The following is a 15,485-nucleotide window of genomic DNA, read 5'->3' as shown; positions in this document are numbered from 1 at the left end:
CGGACCTCAGGCACGGTTGGGACACTCTGAGGTCATCCAATTGCCCCTCTAGCACAGGGGTCGGCAAGGTTTACCTGCCATAGGCCGGATTACGCCCACAAAGATTGTACATGGACCGGAGCAATGCAGCTCCGGAAATTGCTTCTGCGCAGAAGCGATTTCCGGCGTCTGGACACGCGCACACGCAATTTCTGGTATCTGCGCATGCACAGATGTGATTGTTGGGAAAACGCCCGGGAAGGCCACCTCTCTCCGGTGGTCACTCTCTGGCTATAAATCTTCCTCAGTCCAGAGAAACCAGTGATAAGCGACCCCTCCCTCCCGAGAGGAGCACGCTCGTCTTCTGGCATCTCATTGCAGAAGAAAAAGACAACCAGTAGCTATAAACTGCTTTATTTACAGTCCATATATACAGAGAACCTGCCAGCATGTCTGCTCTCTCTCAGCAGCAGTACAGAACAACATCTCACACAGAAGTGAAAGTACAGTAACTTCTCTAGCCAGCGTGAGAGAACCAGCTTGGTGTAGTGGTTAAGAGCAGTGGACTCGTAATCTGGTGAACCGGGTTCGCTTCCCCGCTCCTCCACATACAGCTGCTGGGTGACCTTGGGCTGGTCACACTTCTTTGAAGTCTCTCAGCCCCACTCACCTCACAGAGTGTTTGTTGTGGGGGAGGAAGGGAAAGGAGATTGTTAGCCGCTTTGAGACTCCTTAAAGGGTAGTGATAAAGCCGGATAACAAATCCAATCCAATCCAAACTAGCAGTACCCAACAGTACTGAGACTTCCTGTCTCACGCTCTCAGACACGCACATGATATAAACAACCATAGTGCTGCTTGCTGAGCAGCTGGTGAGATAAAAATCCTAACAGTGATTTCCGGCGCTGCTCAGCAAGTCCCTGCGCCGTGCTGTGCCGGTTTAGCCCAGCATGCAGGGGACTCGCCGAGTGGCTAACTCAATCCAGGGACGGCTCATAGGCCAGTAAAACGGTCTTTGTGGGCCGCATCCGGCCTATAGGCCGCATGTTGCTGACCCCTGCTCTAGCACAACTGATCGTTTTCTGTGTTGGTTCACTGTGAAAGTCAACAAGAAAAAAGCAGTAACAAGAGTCAACAGCTTTCTTTAACTCTTCAGAACCTGCAATGCTTTGGCTGCAAATTATTTCGGGGTTTATTTGTTTTTTGTTTAAAGAACCATTAAGAAAAAAGATAGGCATCCATTATAGCACTGCAGGGCTTCAGCTAGAAATTTTGAAGCATGCGACAACTACAGTGGTACCTTGGGTTAAGAACTTAATTCGTTCTGGAGGTCCGTTCTTAACCTGAAAGTGTTCTTAACCTGAAGCAGCACTTTAGCTAATGGGGCCTCCCGCTGCCGCCACACGATTTCTGTTCTCATCCTGAAGCAAAGTTCTTAACCTGAGGTACTGTTTCTGGGTTGGCGGAGTCTGTAACCTGAAGCATCTGTAACCTGAAGCGTCTGTAACCCGAGGCACCACTGTATTACAAAGAGAGGCAATCAATTTCATTGTTTGCCTCCAAACAAAATCTCAAATATTTGGAAAACGTGGCTTCAGAACTCAAGATGACTCTGGTACAGAATTCCCAAAGGCTGCTCCAGAGGTTAGCTTGCTTCTCATTTAAATGACATATAAAATGTTGCTTACAACACAGCCTGACATACTGCAGACAATCTGGCTAAACGGATGAAACATTAATGCCCGGTTCAGACTGCAGAGGGGAAAAAACGAGGTTTACTCTTCTTCTCCAGGTGCCACATTTGCAAGCAGAGTAAACAACAGCTGAAGATAGAGCAGAAGAAGAATGGGGGAGAGATTAAAGGTAATTTTATACTATATGGAAGACCAGACCCGGATGGTTAGCAGATTTGTTCATTTGGCCTCTTAATGCACCGGGTGATGTAGCAACAAATGCAAGGGCAAATTTGGATGATTAGAGAAACTGAATTAAACCAGAAGCCCAGAAGAGACTCACATGGGTTTCAGACCAGGTAAGCTTTCTTCAAAGTGATGCTTTTTTGCTTGTCATCATTTATGGATCATTCGGTATGAATGATGAGGGATGTGATGGAAGCTACAGGGCCCTGCAAACAAAATCTGCATTTCATATGTGAGTGCTTTTCTTTCTTCCTGTTTGCTCCACTGAAGTGTCCAACTTAGAATGGGTTGGACTTGCTTCTGAGCAGACATACCTAGGACGCCAGTTGTAGTTGTTTGAACAGAGCTCCTATTGAAATCAAGGACTGAAGTAATGACTAACTTGCTCCATTGGTTTTTATAGGACCAAATTGCAGATTATTATTATTATTTATACCCCGCCCTTCCCGGTTCAAAAACAGGGCTCAGGGCGGCTTACAACAAATTTAAAACACTTTTAAAAACTTAATTATAAAAGCAGCATAAAATACAGTATAAAAACATGAATAACAATAAAATTCAAAAATCAAAAATCAATTTGATAATCCCCAGGGCTAGCTGGCTGAATTAATCCTACTTGGGCCAGTGAGGAGGCCAGGGGAGAATTAGCTGTGGGGTCTCAGAGCAGGTGATCTTCATAAAAGGGGAGGGGGAGGGATTTATTTATTTGTTTGTTTATTGAATTTACATACTGCCCTATAACCAGAGGTCTCAGGGCGGTTCACAGATAAGATCAACATAAAAACCACAATATATATAATCAAAATAAAATCAACAACCCAATAACACACACCCAAAAAAGAGCCACATTTTTAAAAGGCATAGGATGTCAATCAAGTCAACAAAAGGCCTGGTTAAAAAGGAACGTTTTTGCCTGGTGCCTAAAGGTGTTTCATGAAGGCGCCAGGTGAATCTCCCAGGGGAGAGCATTCCACAGACGGGGAGCCACAGCAGAGAAGGCCCTGTTCTCATGGTGCCACCCTACGGACCTCTCAAGGAGGAGGCACACGAAGGAGGGCCTCAGAAGGTGATCTCAGGGTCTGGGTAGGTTCATATTGGAAGAGGTGGTCCTTGGGGTATTGCGGTCCTGAGCCGTTTAAGGCCTTATAGGTCAAAACCAGCACTTTGAATTAGGCCCGGAAGCTAATTGGTAGCCAGTGCAGTCGGACCAGGATCAGTATAATAGGCTCAAACTATCTTGCTCGAGTGAGCATCCTGGCCACTGAATTCTGCACCAGTTGAAGTTTCTGAACCATCTTCAGAGGCAGCCCTACGTATAACGCATTGCAGTAATCTAACCTTGAGGTTCCCAGAGCATAGGCAACAGTAGTTAGGCTATCCCTGTCCAGATAGGGGCGTAGCTGGGCCACCAGTTGAAGCTGATGGAAGGCACTCTGGGCCACTGAGGCCACCTGAGCCTCGAGCGACAGCAAGGGATCCAGGAGCAACCCCAAGCTACGAACCTTCTCCTTCAGAGGAAGTGTAACCTCATCAAGAACAGGCGATCTCCCATCCTTCCAGGCTGGGGAATCGCCCACTAACAGTGCCTCTGTCTTATCTGGGTTGGGCTTCAGTTTGTTGGTTCTCATCCAGTCCATTACCAAGGCATCCAGCTTAGTCTGGATGCAACATGTCCATTTTAAAGTACAGCCACAGACATACTAGAAGAGGATAGCCCCAACCCCTGTTGTTCTAGCATCATAAAACTTATTTGGCAGTACCTTCTATTTTCAAGTAGAGTTGCCCCCCCTTTTTTTTTTACAATGCAGAAACACTTATTGCTCTGCCTTCTCTTGCCTCTGGCCCCGTAACTTTTCTTCTAGAGCAATTCAGTCTCTAGGTAACGAGAGCGAATCAGGTGCCAACAGCTATAAAAGTGCTATAAAAAGCATTCTGATTCCTGCACATCCAAACCTTGTTGAAGATACAAGTCAACACACTGTCTCCTGTCTGGCCTCACTTGCCAGTTAGTTTGCAGCCCTATTCCAAAGGACAAATATGCACAGCCAGTTGGCCTTGTGGACAACCGGTATTTGAAAATTTTTAACTTGGATAGCTTGCTAACGAAAGAACGTGTCATAAATTTGTGCCATGGTTTATTATTGCACACGTAAGAGAACCGGCAATGCCATAAGACACCTTTAGAAATCCAAATCGTGGCCAAATGGTCATGTTTGTGGCTCCCATCCCACTGTCTCTGTACTAAATGTTTGTGTTTTTAAGGGGATGACAAAGGAGAATGGAAGGTCATCAGAGGAAAGTTTCTGGCCATCAACACCGCAAATATCAGTTGCGCCTGCCCACGGAGCCCGAAAGGCCTTGCCCCAGCTGCTCACTTGGCAGACGGCTCTGCAGACCTCATTCTGGTTCGCAAATGCTCCCGATTCAATTTCCTAAGGTATCTCATCAGGCACACGAACCGGGATGACCAGGTGTGTATCTGCTGTGGCGGATTGAAAGGGCTGAAACATGGGGTGATGTTTAATGCCGATCTGTGCTCCACAAATGTAGATTGGGCATAATTTGAAAGAAGCTCCAATAGCAGCCTAACAGTTGTTTTTTTGGGGGGCGGTGGGGGAGAGGGAGGAGAAACACCAAGGATTTGGATTGGCTATGACGTTAAAACCCTTTCCGGCAAAAGTGGAGTTGCCAGCTGCTCGCCTGAATTGGATTTCTGCGCTGCTAATTGGTCTCTGGCAAGGGGGAAAGTTTGGCAGGTGGAAGTTCTTGTAATGTGTTAGGAATCTCAAAAGTAGTGACTGGGGGAGCCAAGTGCTTTATTGATACTGTCCGCGCTATTGCAGAAGCTGGCCAGAGGAGAGAGCTGGCCAGATTTCCACTGCTGTATGAAATCTATCTTTCCCAGCAAGAAGCAAGCGGCCAAAGGGGTCACAGGTCCTACCTGGCTTTGCACAGCAGCGGTGAGGACGTTGTGGTCCTTTGTATGTTGTCGGATTCTTGGCCATGCTAGCTGGAGTCTTGATGGGAGTCAGAAGTCCAGCATCTGGCCTGAGCTGCTCATTTCTCAGGATCAGGCGCTTGAGTTTGCTGACCAGCTTGACTGCCCACCTGCTTGGCTCGCCTATCTTGGCTCAGATCCCTGTCTGGATAGTACATGTTTGCTGCAGCCTCCCAGCTCTGACAGTTCTTCTCTCCTTGCACTGATGCATATTGAACTACCTTGGGTTCCAGCCCCCTACAGCCGACAAATGAGTTTCAGAATCCACCCCCCCAAAAAAAATTACTATTATGTTTCCTCTTTTTAAAAGGCCAAATTCAAAACTGGTTAATAACATCGAAGGAAGACAGCTACTTACAAACAAGGCAGTTATTTGTTTCTCCATTGCTCTGTACTTTATGTATGATATATACTCCTTGGGGCAGGAGACTTTTCTTGTTTTACTTAGCCTAAATCTGCAAAGTGCAAAGTGCCACAACCATTTATGGCACTCTATAAATAATGATTTCAGCTCCCAGCGTTCCATTAGGCTCCAATAAACAGAACTCCACCCCCCACCCCCCACCCAGAGCTGTACAATTGAAGGGATGGGTCTATTGATTTGATTTTTATTTGATATATTATATTTTTAAACTGCTTTTCGGTCAAGTGAATCCCAAAGCGGTTTACAGACAACAGATAACAATAACAGAAAATCACAGGTAAAGGTAAAGGATTCCTGGACGGTTAAGTCCACTGAATTTGACTACGGGGCTGTGGCGCTCATCTCACTTTCAGGCCAAGGGTTCCGGCGTTTGTCTGCAGCCAGATTTTCCGGGTCATGTGACCAGCATGACTAAACCGCTTCTGGTGCAATGGGACACCGTGATGGAAGCCAGAGCACATGGAAACACTGTTTATCTTTCCAAACATCACAAACGCTGTATAAATCATATAGAGCAATCAACAATTCACCAGAAAAACAATATATAAAACACTATTAACAAAGCAGCAACTAAAAAATATAAGCTGATCATCCCAATTGCAGCAAAAGTCATATATGATTCACAAACCAATACAGCATTTATAGGGACATGGGTGGCACTGTGGTCTAAACCACTGAGCCTCTTGGGCTTGCCAATCAGAAGGTCGGCAGTTCGAATCCCCGTGACGGAGTGAGCTCCCGTTGCTCTGTCCCAGCTCCTGCCCACCTATCAGTTTGAAAGCACACCAGTGCAAGTAGATAAATAGGTGGTAGGAAGGTAAATGGAATATCAGGATTGTATGCAAAAACCATACAATTAGAAAGAAAACCATATGGAAAAGTTAACATCGGAAATCAGCAAACTGTGGTGGAAAGATGTGTTCTTAATTGTGACTGGTGGAATAGAAACATTTTCAGCGTGGTGAGATGCTAGGCAGGTTGAGATAACATTTTTTCAGAGCTTGCTCCTGATCTGCTATCCTCACTGCCAAACCAAATATGACCTACCTACTCTGAGAAGGATTTGAGGGGATCTTTAGGGAAGCTTTGAATGTTTGATGTATTACAGTATTTTAATATTTTGTTGGAAGCCGCCCAGAGTGGCTGGGGAAGCCCCCAGATGGGCGGGGTATAAATAATAAATTATTATTATTACATTATTATTATTATTATTATTATTATTATTATTATTATTATTATTCCTCCCATCTGGCATTCCCTTCTCCAAGTTTCTAACCCAGCTTTGGACCTGGCAGTGGGGCAGGAACATATCACCTCCTTTCCTGCAGTCCTGGAGCTGCCTTTAGGAAGTTAAAAGGGGATGTTGCTGCCACCCACTTCATGGTTAAAGTTGCGGTTGCGCCGCTGGTGGGGATATTGTGCCCCCACTTCCACACTGCCCATCTCCGAAATGCAGTCTGCTGCTTTCCCCCGCTAGGAATGAATGGCAGCTGCTCACTTATGGAGAACCAATCTATGAGAACTGCGTATTCGGGGATGCCACTGGATCAGGTACCAGGGGAAAAACAATGCTGTCCAGGGTTGTGAAGACTGCAGAGAGAATAATTGGGTGCACTCTTCCCACCTTGGATCAAATTTCTACCCCTCCCATCTGGCTGGGTTTCCCCATCCACTCTGGGTGGCTTCCAACAAAAGATTAAAAATAGATTAAAAGATCAGTCATTCAAGACTTCCCTAAACAGAGCTGCCTTCAGATGTCTTCTAAATGTCAGATAGTTACTTATCTCCTTGACATCTGATGGGAGGGCGTTCCACAGTGCAGGTGCCACTACCGAGAAGGCCCTCTGCCTGGTTCCCTGTAACCTCACTTCTCGCAGTGAGGGAACTGCCAGAAGGTCCTCAGAGCTGGACCTCAGTGTCCGGGTTGCACGATATTGTCACAATTTAGATGTGCCGAAGCCATTTGAAATCCGTGACCTGCATCTTTCTTTATACTGAACTCTGGCTTGCTTTGAACTAACAGAAGCGGTTTGCTGAGTTTTGAGTCAACAAACGCAACAGATTGCCTCTTCTCCCTTCTCTGCAGTTTGACTTCAGCTTTGTGGAGGTTTATCGGATCAAGAAGTTTCAGTTTACATCGAAACATTTAGAGGACGGTGACTGCGATGCCAAGAAAATGCAGAAGAATCGCTTTGGCCATTTCTGCAGAGACCACCCTGCTTGCTGTTGCCTTCCTCCTAGCAGCACCTGGAACTGCGACGGAGAGACGCTGGATTGTTCAACAATTGAAGTCATGTGAGTATCTTCCTTTCCGGGGAAAAAAGGATCTGTGCTTTTAAAGATGCAACAGTTTCACTTGCTCCTTAATTGATGGGAACTGCAAAAAAATGGTCTCCACAGCAGATAAAAATCTGTTATTTGGCGCACACACAAAGCCGTATATGGGAAGTCTTGAAAACGAGAGGTCATAACATGCTTGAATTTTCAGACCTGCCTCTGTGCTGAATAGCAACTTCCTGTGTTGGGGGGAATAATAATAATAATAATAATAATAATAATAATAATAATAATAATAATAACAACAACAACAACAACAACAACAACAACAACAACAACAATAATAATAATAATTTATTATTTGTACCCCGCCCATCTGGCTGGGTTTCCCCAGCCACTCAGGGCGGCTTCTACAGAGACCAAAAATACACTAAAATGTCACACATTAAAAACTTCCCTGAACAGGGCTGCCTTAAGATGTCTTCTGAATGTCAGGTAGTTGTTTATCACTTTGACATCTGATGGGAGGGCATTCCACAGGGCAGGCGCCACTACCGAGAAGGCCCTCTGCCTGGTTCGCTGTAGCTTTGCTTCTCGCAATGGCCCTCGGCACTGAACCTCAGTGTCTGGGCAGAACGATGGGGGTGGAGACGCTCCTTCAGGTATACTGAACCGAGGCCGTTTAGGGCTTTAAAGGCCAACACCAACACTTTGAATTGTGCTCGGAAACGTACTGGGAATCAGTGTAGGTCTTTCAAGACCGGTGTTATATGGTCTCGGCGGCCGCCCCAGTCACCAGTCTAGCTGCCGCATTCTGGATTAGTTTTAGTTTCTGTGTCACCTTCAAAGGTAGCCCCACGTAGAGCGCATTGCAGTAGGAAGGCAGAGTTACAGTTCATTGGCACCTCAGTGAGGGAGGAGGAAGTTAAAGCCTCTGTCTCACAGTCTTTATCCTAATTCAGAGGACCCAGCAGCTGCTTTTACAGTTTCAAAATGGCACATGCAACCCCTCGCTGCATGTTTAGCATCACACGTAGTTTGGCCCTATGTCTTGAGGAATATAAAGACTAGTCGAGTGGATGTTCAGTTAATGAGTCCTGATGTATGTTTGTGGGAACTGACCCCAAATTTGGCTGGACTGTGGCCACAATGTTTTCTTTTCTTTCATAGTTCTGCAGAAATCTGTAAGTGGTTTGTAATTCCCAACCAAAAGGGAATCAGTGGAAGAAATGTAATGCAATATTCCACATTCCAAACTGAACAATACTCAAGTCGTACCTTGGTTCTCAGACGGAATCGTTTCCGGAAGTCCGTTTGACTTCTGAAAACATTTGAAAACCAAGGCTCAGTTTCCTATTGGCTGCAGCACCTTCCTGCATTCAATCGGAAGCCGTGTCGGACATTAGACTTCCAAAAAATGTTTGCAAACTGGAACGCTCACTTCCAGATTTGTGGAGTTTGGGAGCCAAAATGTTCAAGTCACAAGGCGTTCGAGTACAACTGTACTAATAATAGCAACCATAATAATGCCACATTTTAAGTAACATAATTAAATATCTCTGAAAAAAATCCACAACAGCCCTGGTCATTTATTCCCTGCCTCTCATCTAGGGAACGCAAGCTCTTCACCACCAATATGACAAGGCAACCATGACTTTCTCTGACTTTCTCCGGGGTGCCATTGGAAACAACCAGTTCCCCTGGAAGAGCAAAGGGGTTTGCTCCTCCTGATGACGGGCCTAGTTCACAATTAATACATCTGCATTTATTCCGTACTTTTCTTCCCTTTTGCAGGGTCCACTGCCAACTCATGAAACTGTTTGCAAGAGGAATAGAGAGGAACTCCAAACTTGAAGCAGTTCAGAGGCAGCTCTGCTGAGCAAGTTAACCGAAGCCCGTTCTCCATAAAACAAAACGAAAAGCAAGCAACGGAAGGCAACCGCCTGGACGAACAAGCGTCTCAGGCCCGTCAATAAACGTTTTAAAGCCGAAGACGTTTTTGTGGTAAAAGAATCCATTTTGGTAATATGCATTCTCTGCGAATGCCTTCGAAGATTTTAGACTTAATGCACGTCAGGCTACTGTTTTGTGAAGAAAGCGAGGCTGTGTACACATCACCTCAAGCAGAGGCGCCAACTTGCGCCCAAAATTGAGGGGGCCCAGTGTGCTTGTGACATCATGCATGCGTGTGACATCACACCGGCAGGAGGAGGTCGAGTGCGGAGCCCAACAGGGTGCAGCTTCAGTGACTGGCAGCTGCTCTGGAGCCGGCCACTGAAGGCATGCCACTCTCGGCTCTGTGCTCGACCCCACAGATATTTTTTTTGGGGGTGAATAAACCTTGGCCCCACAGAGTTGGCACCAGGGACCTCAAACCAGCTTCCCCCTGATTTGAAAACACAAGCCAAGGTTAAGCTGAGGTGCGTCCACTTCCGATAGCTGTTGTGCACATGCCGGCAGCTTCCTCGACTAGGACTCAAACCAGGAAATGAGCGCCCCAAACCCCTCTCTGGTCTGTACATTTGCAAATGTGACAGGAGGGACGAATGACCTCACTGCATTTTAAGCCGCTATGTGTACATAGACTTGAATATTTGATACAAAGCAGGGCGAGCGTAGCTTGTCAGAGGCCCCAGGGCAGGAGTCCTGCTAGAATAAAGTTACTCAACCCAAACAAAAAAGCAGCCGGTCCCTAGCAGAGCCCCTTGGCCAGCTTAGATCTCCGAGGCCTGGGGCAAGTGTATCTGGCTGGGGGCCCCTCTGCGTGGGCCTGGAGGGAGCAAATGGCTTGCATTTTCATGCTTTATTTTCGCCCTTCCTCCTGTGACTATGCTCCAATAACAACTAGGCAGTAATTCAACCTTATTAGCTTGCTGCCCCCTGGTACCACCGCCACCACCACTCCAAAAATATCAGACTGCTAAGAGGCTGCTATCATGCATCTCCATACTGGCCAGAAAGGCATAGTCGTTTATTTTGTAGCCAGCATGAAAATACAGGATGCCAGCCACATAGCAGGCTAGTGTTAAAGTGGGAAAGGATCCTTCTAGGAAGTGGAAGACAGATGGAGTGATGCATCCTCCCCTCTGTCGGACCCCTGCATTTTCAAGCTAGCTATGTATGTAGGGACGCAGGTGGCACTGTGGTCTAAACCACAGAGCCTAGGGCTTGCTGATCAGAAGGTCGGCAGTTTGAATCCCCGCCATGGGCTGAGCTCCCGTTGCTCAGTCCCCGCTCCTGCCAACCTAGCAGTTCGAAAGCACGTCAAAGTGCAAGTAGATAAATAGGTACCACTCCAGCGGGAAGGTAAACAGCATTTCCGTGCGCTGCTCTGGTTCACCAGAAGCAGCTTAGTCATGCTGGCCACATAACCCGGCAGCTGTACGCCGGCTCCCTCGGCCAATAAAGTGAGATGAGCACCGCAACCCCAGAGTCGACCATGACTGGACCTAATGGTCAGGGGTCCCTTTACCTTTACCTTTATTTATGAAGCAATTTTCCTTCCCATGTACAGAAATCAAGTGGACCAGTAGAGGAGGAACTGTTCCTCCTGCAGCAAGCTAACTCACTTGCATGGAGTTCCTTGTCGCTTATGGCTGCCAGGCAATGGAGCGGGTTGGCTTAGCCAGCCACCATCGGCTCTCACCGGCTGCTGCCAGTTTAGTGAGCCTACAGCAGGACCCCCGTTAACAGCATCAGCAGGTCTTCCCAGGGGCACAGCCGAGCCCTTACGGACCAGCTCCAGGCTGGCATAGCAATCTGCCTGCCTCCAACCCAGCCCCATCAGGGCTGCAGATATGGCAGTGCCCCTGACGCTCCATAAAGTCCCACTGGGCTGCCAGCTGGGACTATTCCCTCTGTTGTTAAGTGCAAAGTTGGCCGGGATGTCGTTTTGCACCACTGGTGCCCTTGTGCAAATACCGTGTTTTTCGCTCCATAGGGCGCACCGGACCATAGGGCGTAACTAGTTTTTAGGGGGGAAATAAAGGGGGGCAAATAATTTTCCCCCCCAGCCCCAAAGAGCAAAGAAGCCAAGACAGCTAGTGGGATCCCGCTCGCTGTCTTGGCTTCGTTTTTAGCCGTGGGGCTGGGGCGGGGGAAGCCTGAGCTTCCCCCGACCCCAGCCCCCAGAACAGGTCCGGGAGCGGCGGCAAGGTTGTGTGCAGCCTTGCTGCCCCTCCTAGAGCTTGTGGGGCAGGGGGCACGCTCCGAAGGGTTGCGGACAGCTGCCAGAAGCCCGGGGAGCGCAGCGGGAGTTGGCGCTGCACTCCTCAGGCTGCAGGCTGCTATCCGCAAGCCTTCAGAGCGCGGGGTGAACTGCTTGAAGCGTCAGCTGCCTGAAGCTTCAGTTGGCGCTTTCAGCGAAAGCAACGCGAAGCCTGGAGAGCACGGAGGGAGCGCTCCCTCTGCGCTTCGGAGGCTTCCTGTTGCTATCGCTGAAGCCAAGGAGCCTGCATTTGCTCCATAGGACACGCACACATTTCCCCTTCATTTTTGGAGGGGGGAAAGTGCGTCCTATAGAGCAAGAAATACGGTAATTTCCACCTTGGGAGCTGCTTGAAACCAAACGCTGTGCGTGTGTTTGAAAAGGCCAGCTGAATTACGATGGCTTTGTAGCTGGCGTGTTGATTTAAAGGCTCCCTTGTATCAAAGTTCTCCAGCCGTCACTCACTCCAATTTTCCCCCTCCCCAAGTTATAACTGAAACCCCTTTGTTGCGTGAGCGGAGCCACGCCTGCAACTTATCAATGCAATTCAAACACACAGCCCTGGCTTCAAAGCAATAGGGTGTTGCGTAGAACACCTTGGCGTACAAAAACATACTGTGATGCCCTTCTGTCCATCTCTGGGAGGGAATAAAGGATTGTCTGGAAGGGTTGTAAGGCCAGACAGCTGTTCCGCAGGGCCTGGGAGATGCCGAAAAGAGACAAAGTGGAAGTAACTGACACAAGACACCAGCAGATTGTCCACTTGCAAAACGTGCTTTAAATGAAAACAAAATAGCTTGGGTCTTCATTTTCTTTCCATGAATGCAACAGAGTTCGTGCACACAGGACATGGTTTCCCTTTTCTCTGCAGTCCCTGGAGGCTGGGTCACCCTTGGGACTGGTAGAGGATTTGGTGTAGTGGACTGCAGGTGGAAGGGAGAGTTGGCAGAAATATCCCCCCCTCCTCCCCTTACATGATCGGAGGAACAACTTAGGATCATGGCCAACAACTCCTTAGAATCAACAAATTCTAGAGTTGGAAAGGTTCATCTAGTCTGCTGCCTGCAGTGCAGAAATACGCAGCTGCCTCATATGGGGATCGAACCTGTAACCTTGGCATTGCCAGCGCCACACTCTAACCAGCTGAGCTATCCAGACTCCTTGGTTGAAGCCAGTTTGCACAATCAGAAGAATCAAGTGAAGTAATCATTCTTTGATGTGGCTTGATTTTTTAAAAAAAAACTGCTTAGACCTATACTGAACCAAATTTTCTGGGTTTGTTGTTAATTGTTTGGCTTTTGGACTGGTTCTGTATTATTGTCAAAGCGCTTCGGTATCCTAGCCTACAGCTACTTTAGAAATAGCAACCATTTCAGATCGCTGGTAGGTTAGCAGGAGGTCTCCAGTGTCCCGTGCGGCAGGCAGACGTGTTTGCAGGCTTTTGTGCTAAGGTGGGTCTGCACGACTTGTGAACCTACCCAGCTGAACGCAACACGCCAGCCTTAGAATTGTAGAGTTGGAAGGGACCCAAGGCTCATCCAGCCCCAGCCCCTGCCATGCACGGATCCTGCCCACAGTCATTCCTGGGTGGGCTCATCCCACCAACCTTCTGGCTAACAAGCAGATGTGTTGACCCATCAAACGACTGGGAGTTCAGGGGCAAACCATTGTGAGAAATCATCACTGTTCTAAAGAACGGGTAATCTAGAGCAGGGTTGCCACCGCCCGTGGGTCAAGTTTGGAGCCCCTGCCAGGTGTCATTGGTGGCATCAGAGGACTCAATCCTGCACCACACCTGATGCCATTTATTACGTAAATAAAGGGAAGGGTTAGCTGGACGTACCTTGGGCCAAAGCGGTCTTGCAGGTCAAATGGTATCAGGTCTGAAATGGTCCACAGGCTAGAACATGGGTAGGCAAACTAAGGCCCGGGGGCTGGATCCGGCCCAATCGCCTTCTCAATCCGGCCCGCGGACAGTCCGGGAATCAGCGTGTTTTTACATGAGTAGAATGTGTCCTTTTATTTAAAATGCATCTCTGGGTTATTTGTGGGGCATGCCTGGTGTTTTTACATGAGTAGAATGTGTGCTTTTTATTTAAAATGCATCCCTGGGTTATTTGTGGGGCATTGGAATTCATTCATCCCCCCCCCCTTTCAGAATATAGTCCGGCCCCCCACAAGGTCTGAGGGACAGTGGACCGGCCCCCTGCTGAAAATGTTTGCTGACCCCTAGGCTAGAGGATCCTCACTGCTGGTGTCGAATAAACGCAGTGTTGCGCAAGTGACTGCTGAGAATTAGAAAACCCAGCTCAGTCCCTGCAAGTTAGGCTAAAGAGTCAACATTTTGAGAATCAAGCATGTTGCTTCAAACTGCTGTATATCTGAGTAGCTTCATATGTTAACAAAAGCACAGTCCTCTTTTAATGGGGTGCATTCCATGTTAGGAAGAAAGCTCTGTACCTGTAGCTGGTGATCCTATGCGTGTTTCCTTGGGAATAATAAGCCCCACTGAATATTTTGAGGGTCGCTGCCTAATACATGAGCAAAGACTGGGTTGTATCTGACTGTTTAAGATGGAGTTAAAAAACTAGAATGTTGCAACATGATCATTGTTGATGGGGGACGACGACTCCATGTTGGCTTGTGGGGTTTTGTTTTTTCTTTATATCAATCTTGCTGGTTTCAGGATTGAAAAGCAACGTTTTGTTCTTGAGTGATGGAAAGAAACTCTTCTCAAAATAAACAGCTACGTGGCAGACGTTGTGCGTGCTTTTCTGTTTGGTGTTCAAGTTTCTCTGTTAAGGTGATGGACAGCCTTTTCCCAGAATTCTCTCCCAGCTCAGCGATGTTGTTGCTGCTGTTATATTCCAGACCTTAAGAAAAAAAGGGCAGAGGGAACCAAACATTATAAAACAAATACTTACTACCATTCCAAAAATGAACACGAAAGCCAAATGACAGTGGAGACATACTTGATCAAAAGAAGCAGGAAAGAAAAGGAGATTGTATCACAAATAATTTATGTATTTCCATAAGTTAACGCAAAAAAACAGAGTGATATAGAAAATTAGGTTTAAGAGTTTCTAGCGTTTATCTGATATATTGATTCATAGAAAATTATTTCTCATATTGCTCTGGCATTATTATGTTGAGATTTGTTATTCAGTATTTTATGAACTTAAACAGCTCTTTGAGCATTTAGTGCACATTCCCATAACCTTTTATCATACATGATATTATGTGTATACACCCTGTGTCAAAACAGCTAAGACCTATTCCTTCATGGATGGGAATTTCCTTTTCCCAGTGTATAGCAATTAATATATGAGTTGCCACCAAATCATTTCTCAGTATCTTTGGGATTATTATTTTGCCCAGTCCGAAAGGGGGGGGGCAGAGGATCTAATTTTAATTTGGAAGTGTGGATTCCTCATTTATTTTATTGATTTAGATATTGTCCCAAAGTATATTTTTATATTTACATTCCCAACAAATGTGTCCAAAACTCTTGTCCACTGGAATGGTGTACTGTGACTGTTGCATTCTGCCCTACTTCAGATAGATACAGTGGTACCTCAGGTTACATACGCTTCAGGTTACACACGCTTCAGGTTACAGACTCCGCTAACCCAGAAATAGTGCTTCAGGTTAAGAACTTTGCTTCAGGATGAGAACAGAAAT

The 15,485-nt window shown here is 46.9% G+C and overlaps 1 protein-coding gene across 1 annotated transcript in view; it reads left to right on the top strand.

The window, feature by feature from the left end:
• The window catches only part of CERK (ceramide kinase), a 50,282-nt gene extending 35,720 nt beyond the window's left edge, over positions 1-14,562 (top strand). Inside the window, exons 10-13 of the mRNA XM_082239733.1 lie at positions 1,772-1,842; positions 4,161-4,369; positions 7,407-7,615; positions 9,392-14,562. Coding sequence (XP_082095859.1) covers positions 1,772-1,842; positions 4,161-4,369; positions 7,407-7,615; positions 9,392-9,476 — 574 coding nt within the window. The 3' untranslated portion in view covers positions 9,477-14,562. The remainder of the gene's footprint in view (positions 1-1,771; positions 1,843-4,160; positions 4,370-7,406; positions 7,616-9,391) is intronic.
• Positions 14,563-15,485: the final 923 nt, after the last annotated feature.

This window comes from Podarcis vaucheri (genome assembly GCF_965113315.1).
Source record: "Podarcis vaucheri genome assembly, chromosome: 10".
In the NCBI taxonomy this organism is placed as follows: Eukaryota; Metazoa; Chordata; class Lepidosauria; order Squamata; family Lacertidae; genus Podarcis; species Podarcis vaucheri.
The sequence above is the reverse complement of the archived record's forward strand: the minus strand, read 5'-3'. Positions and strand labels throughout refer to the sequence as shown.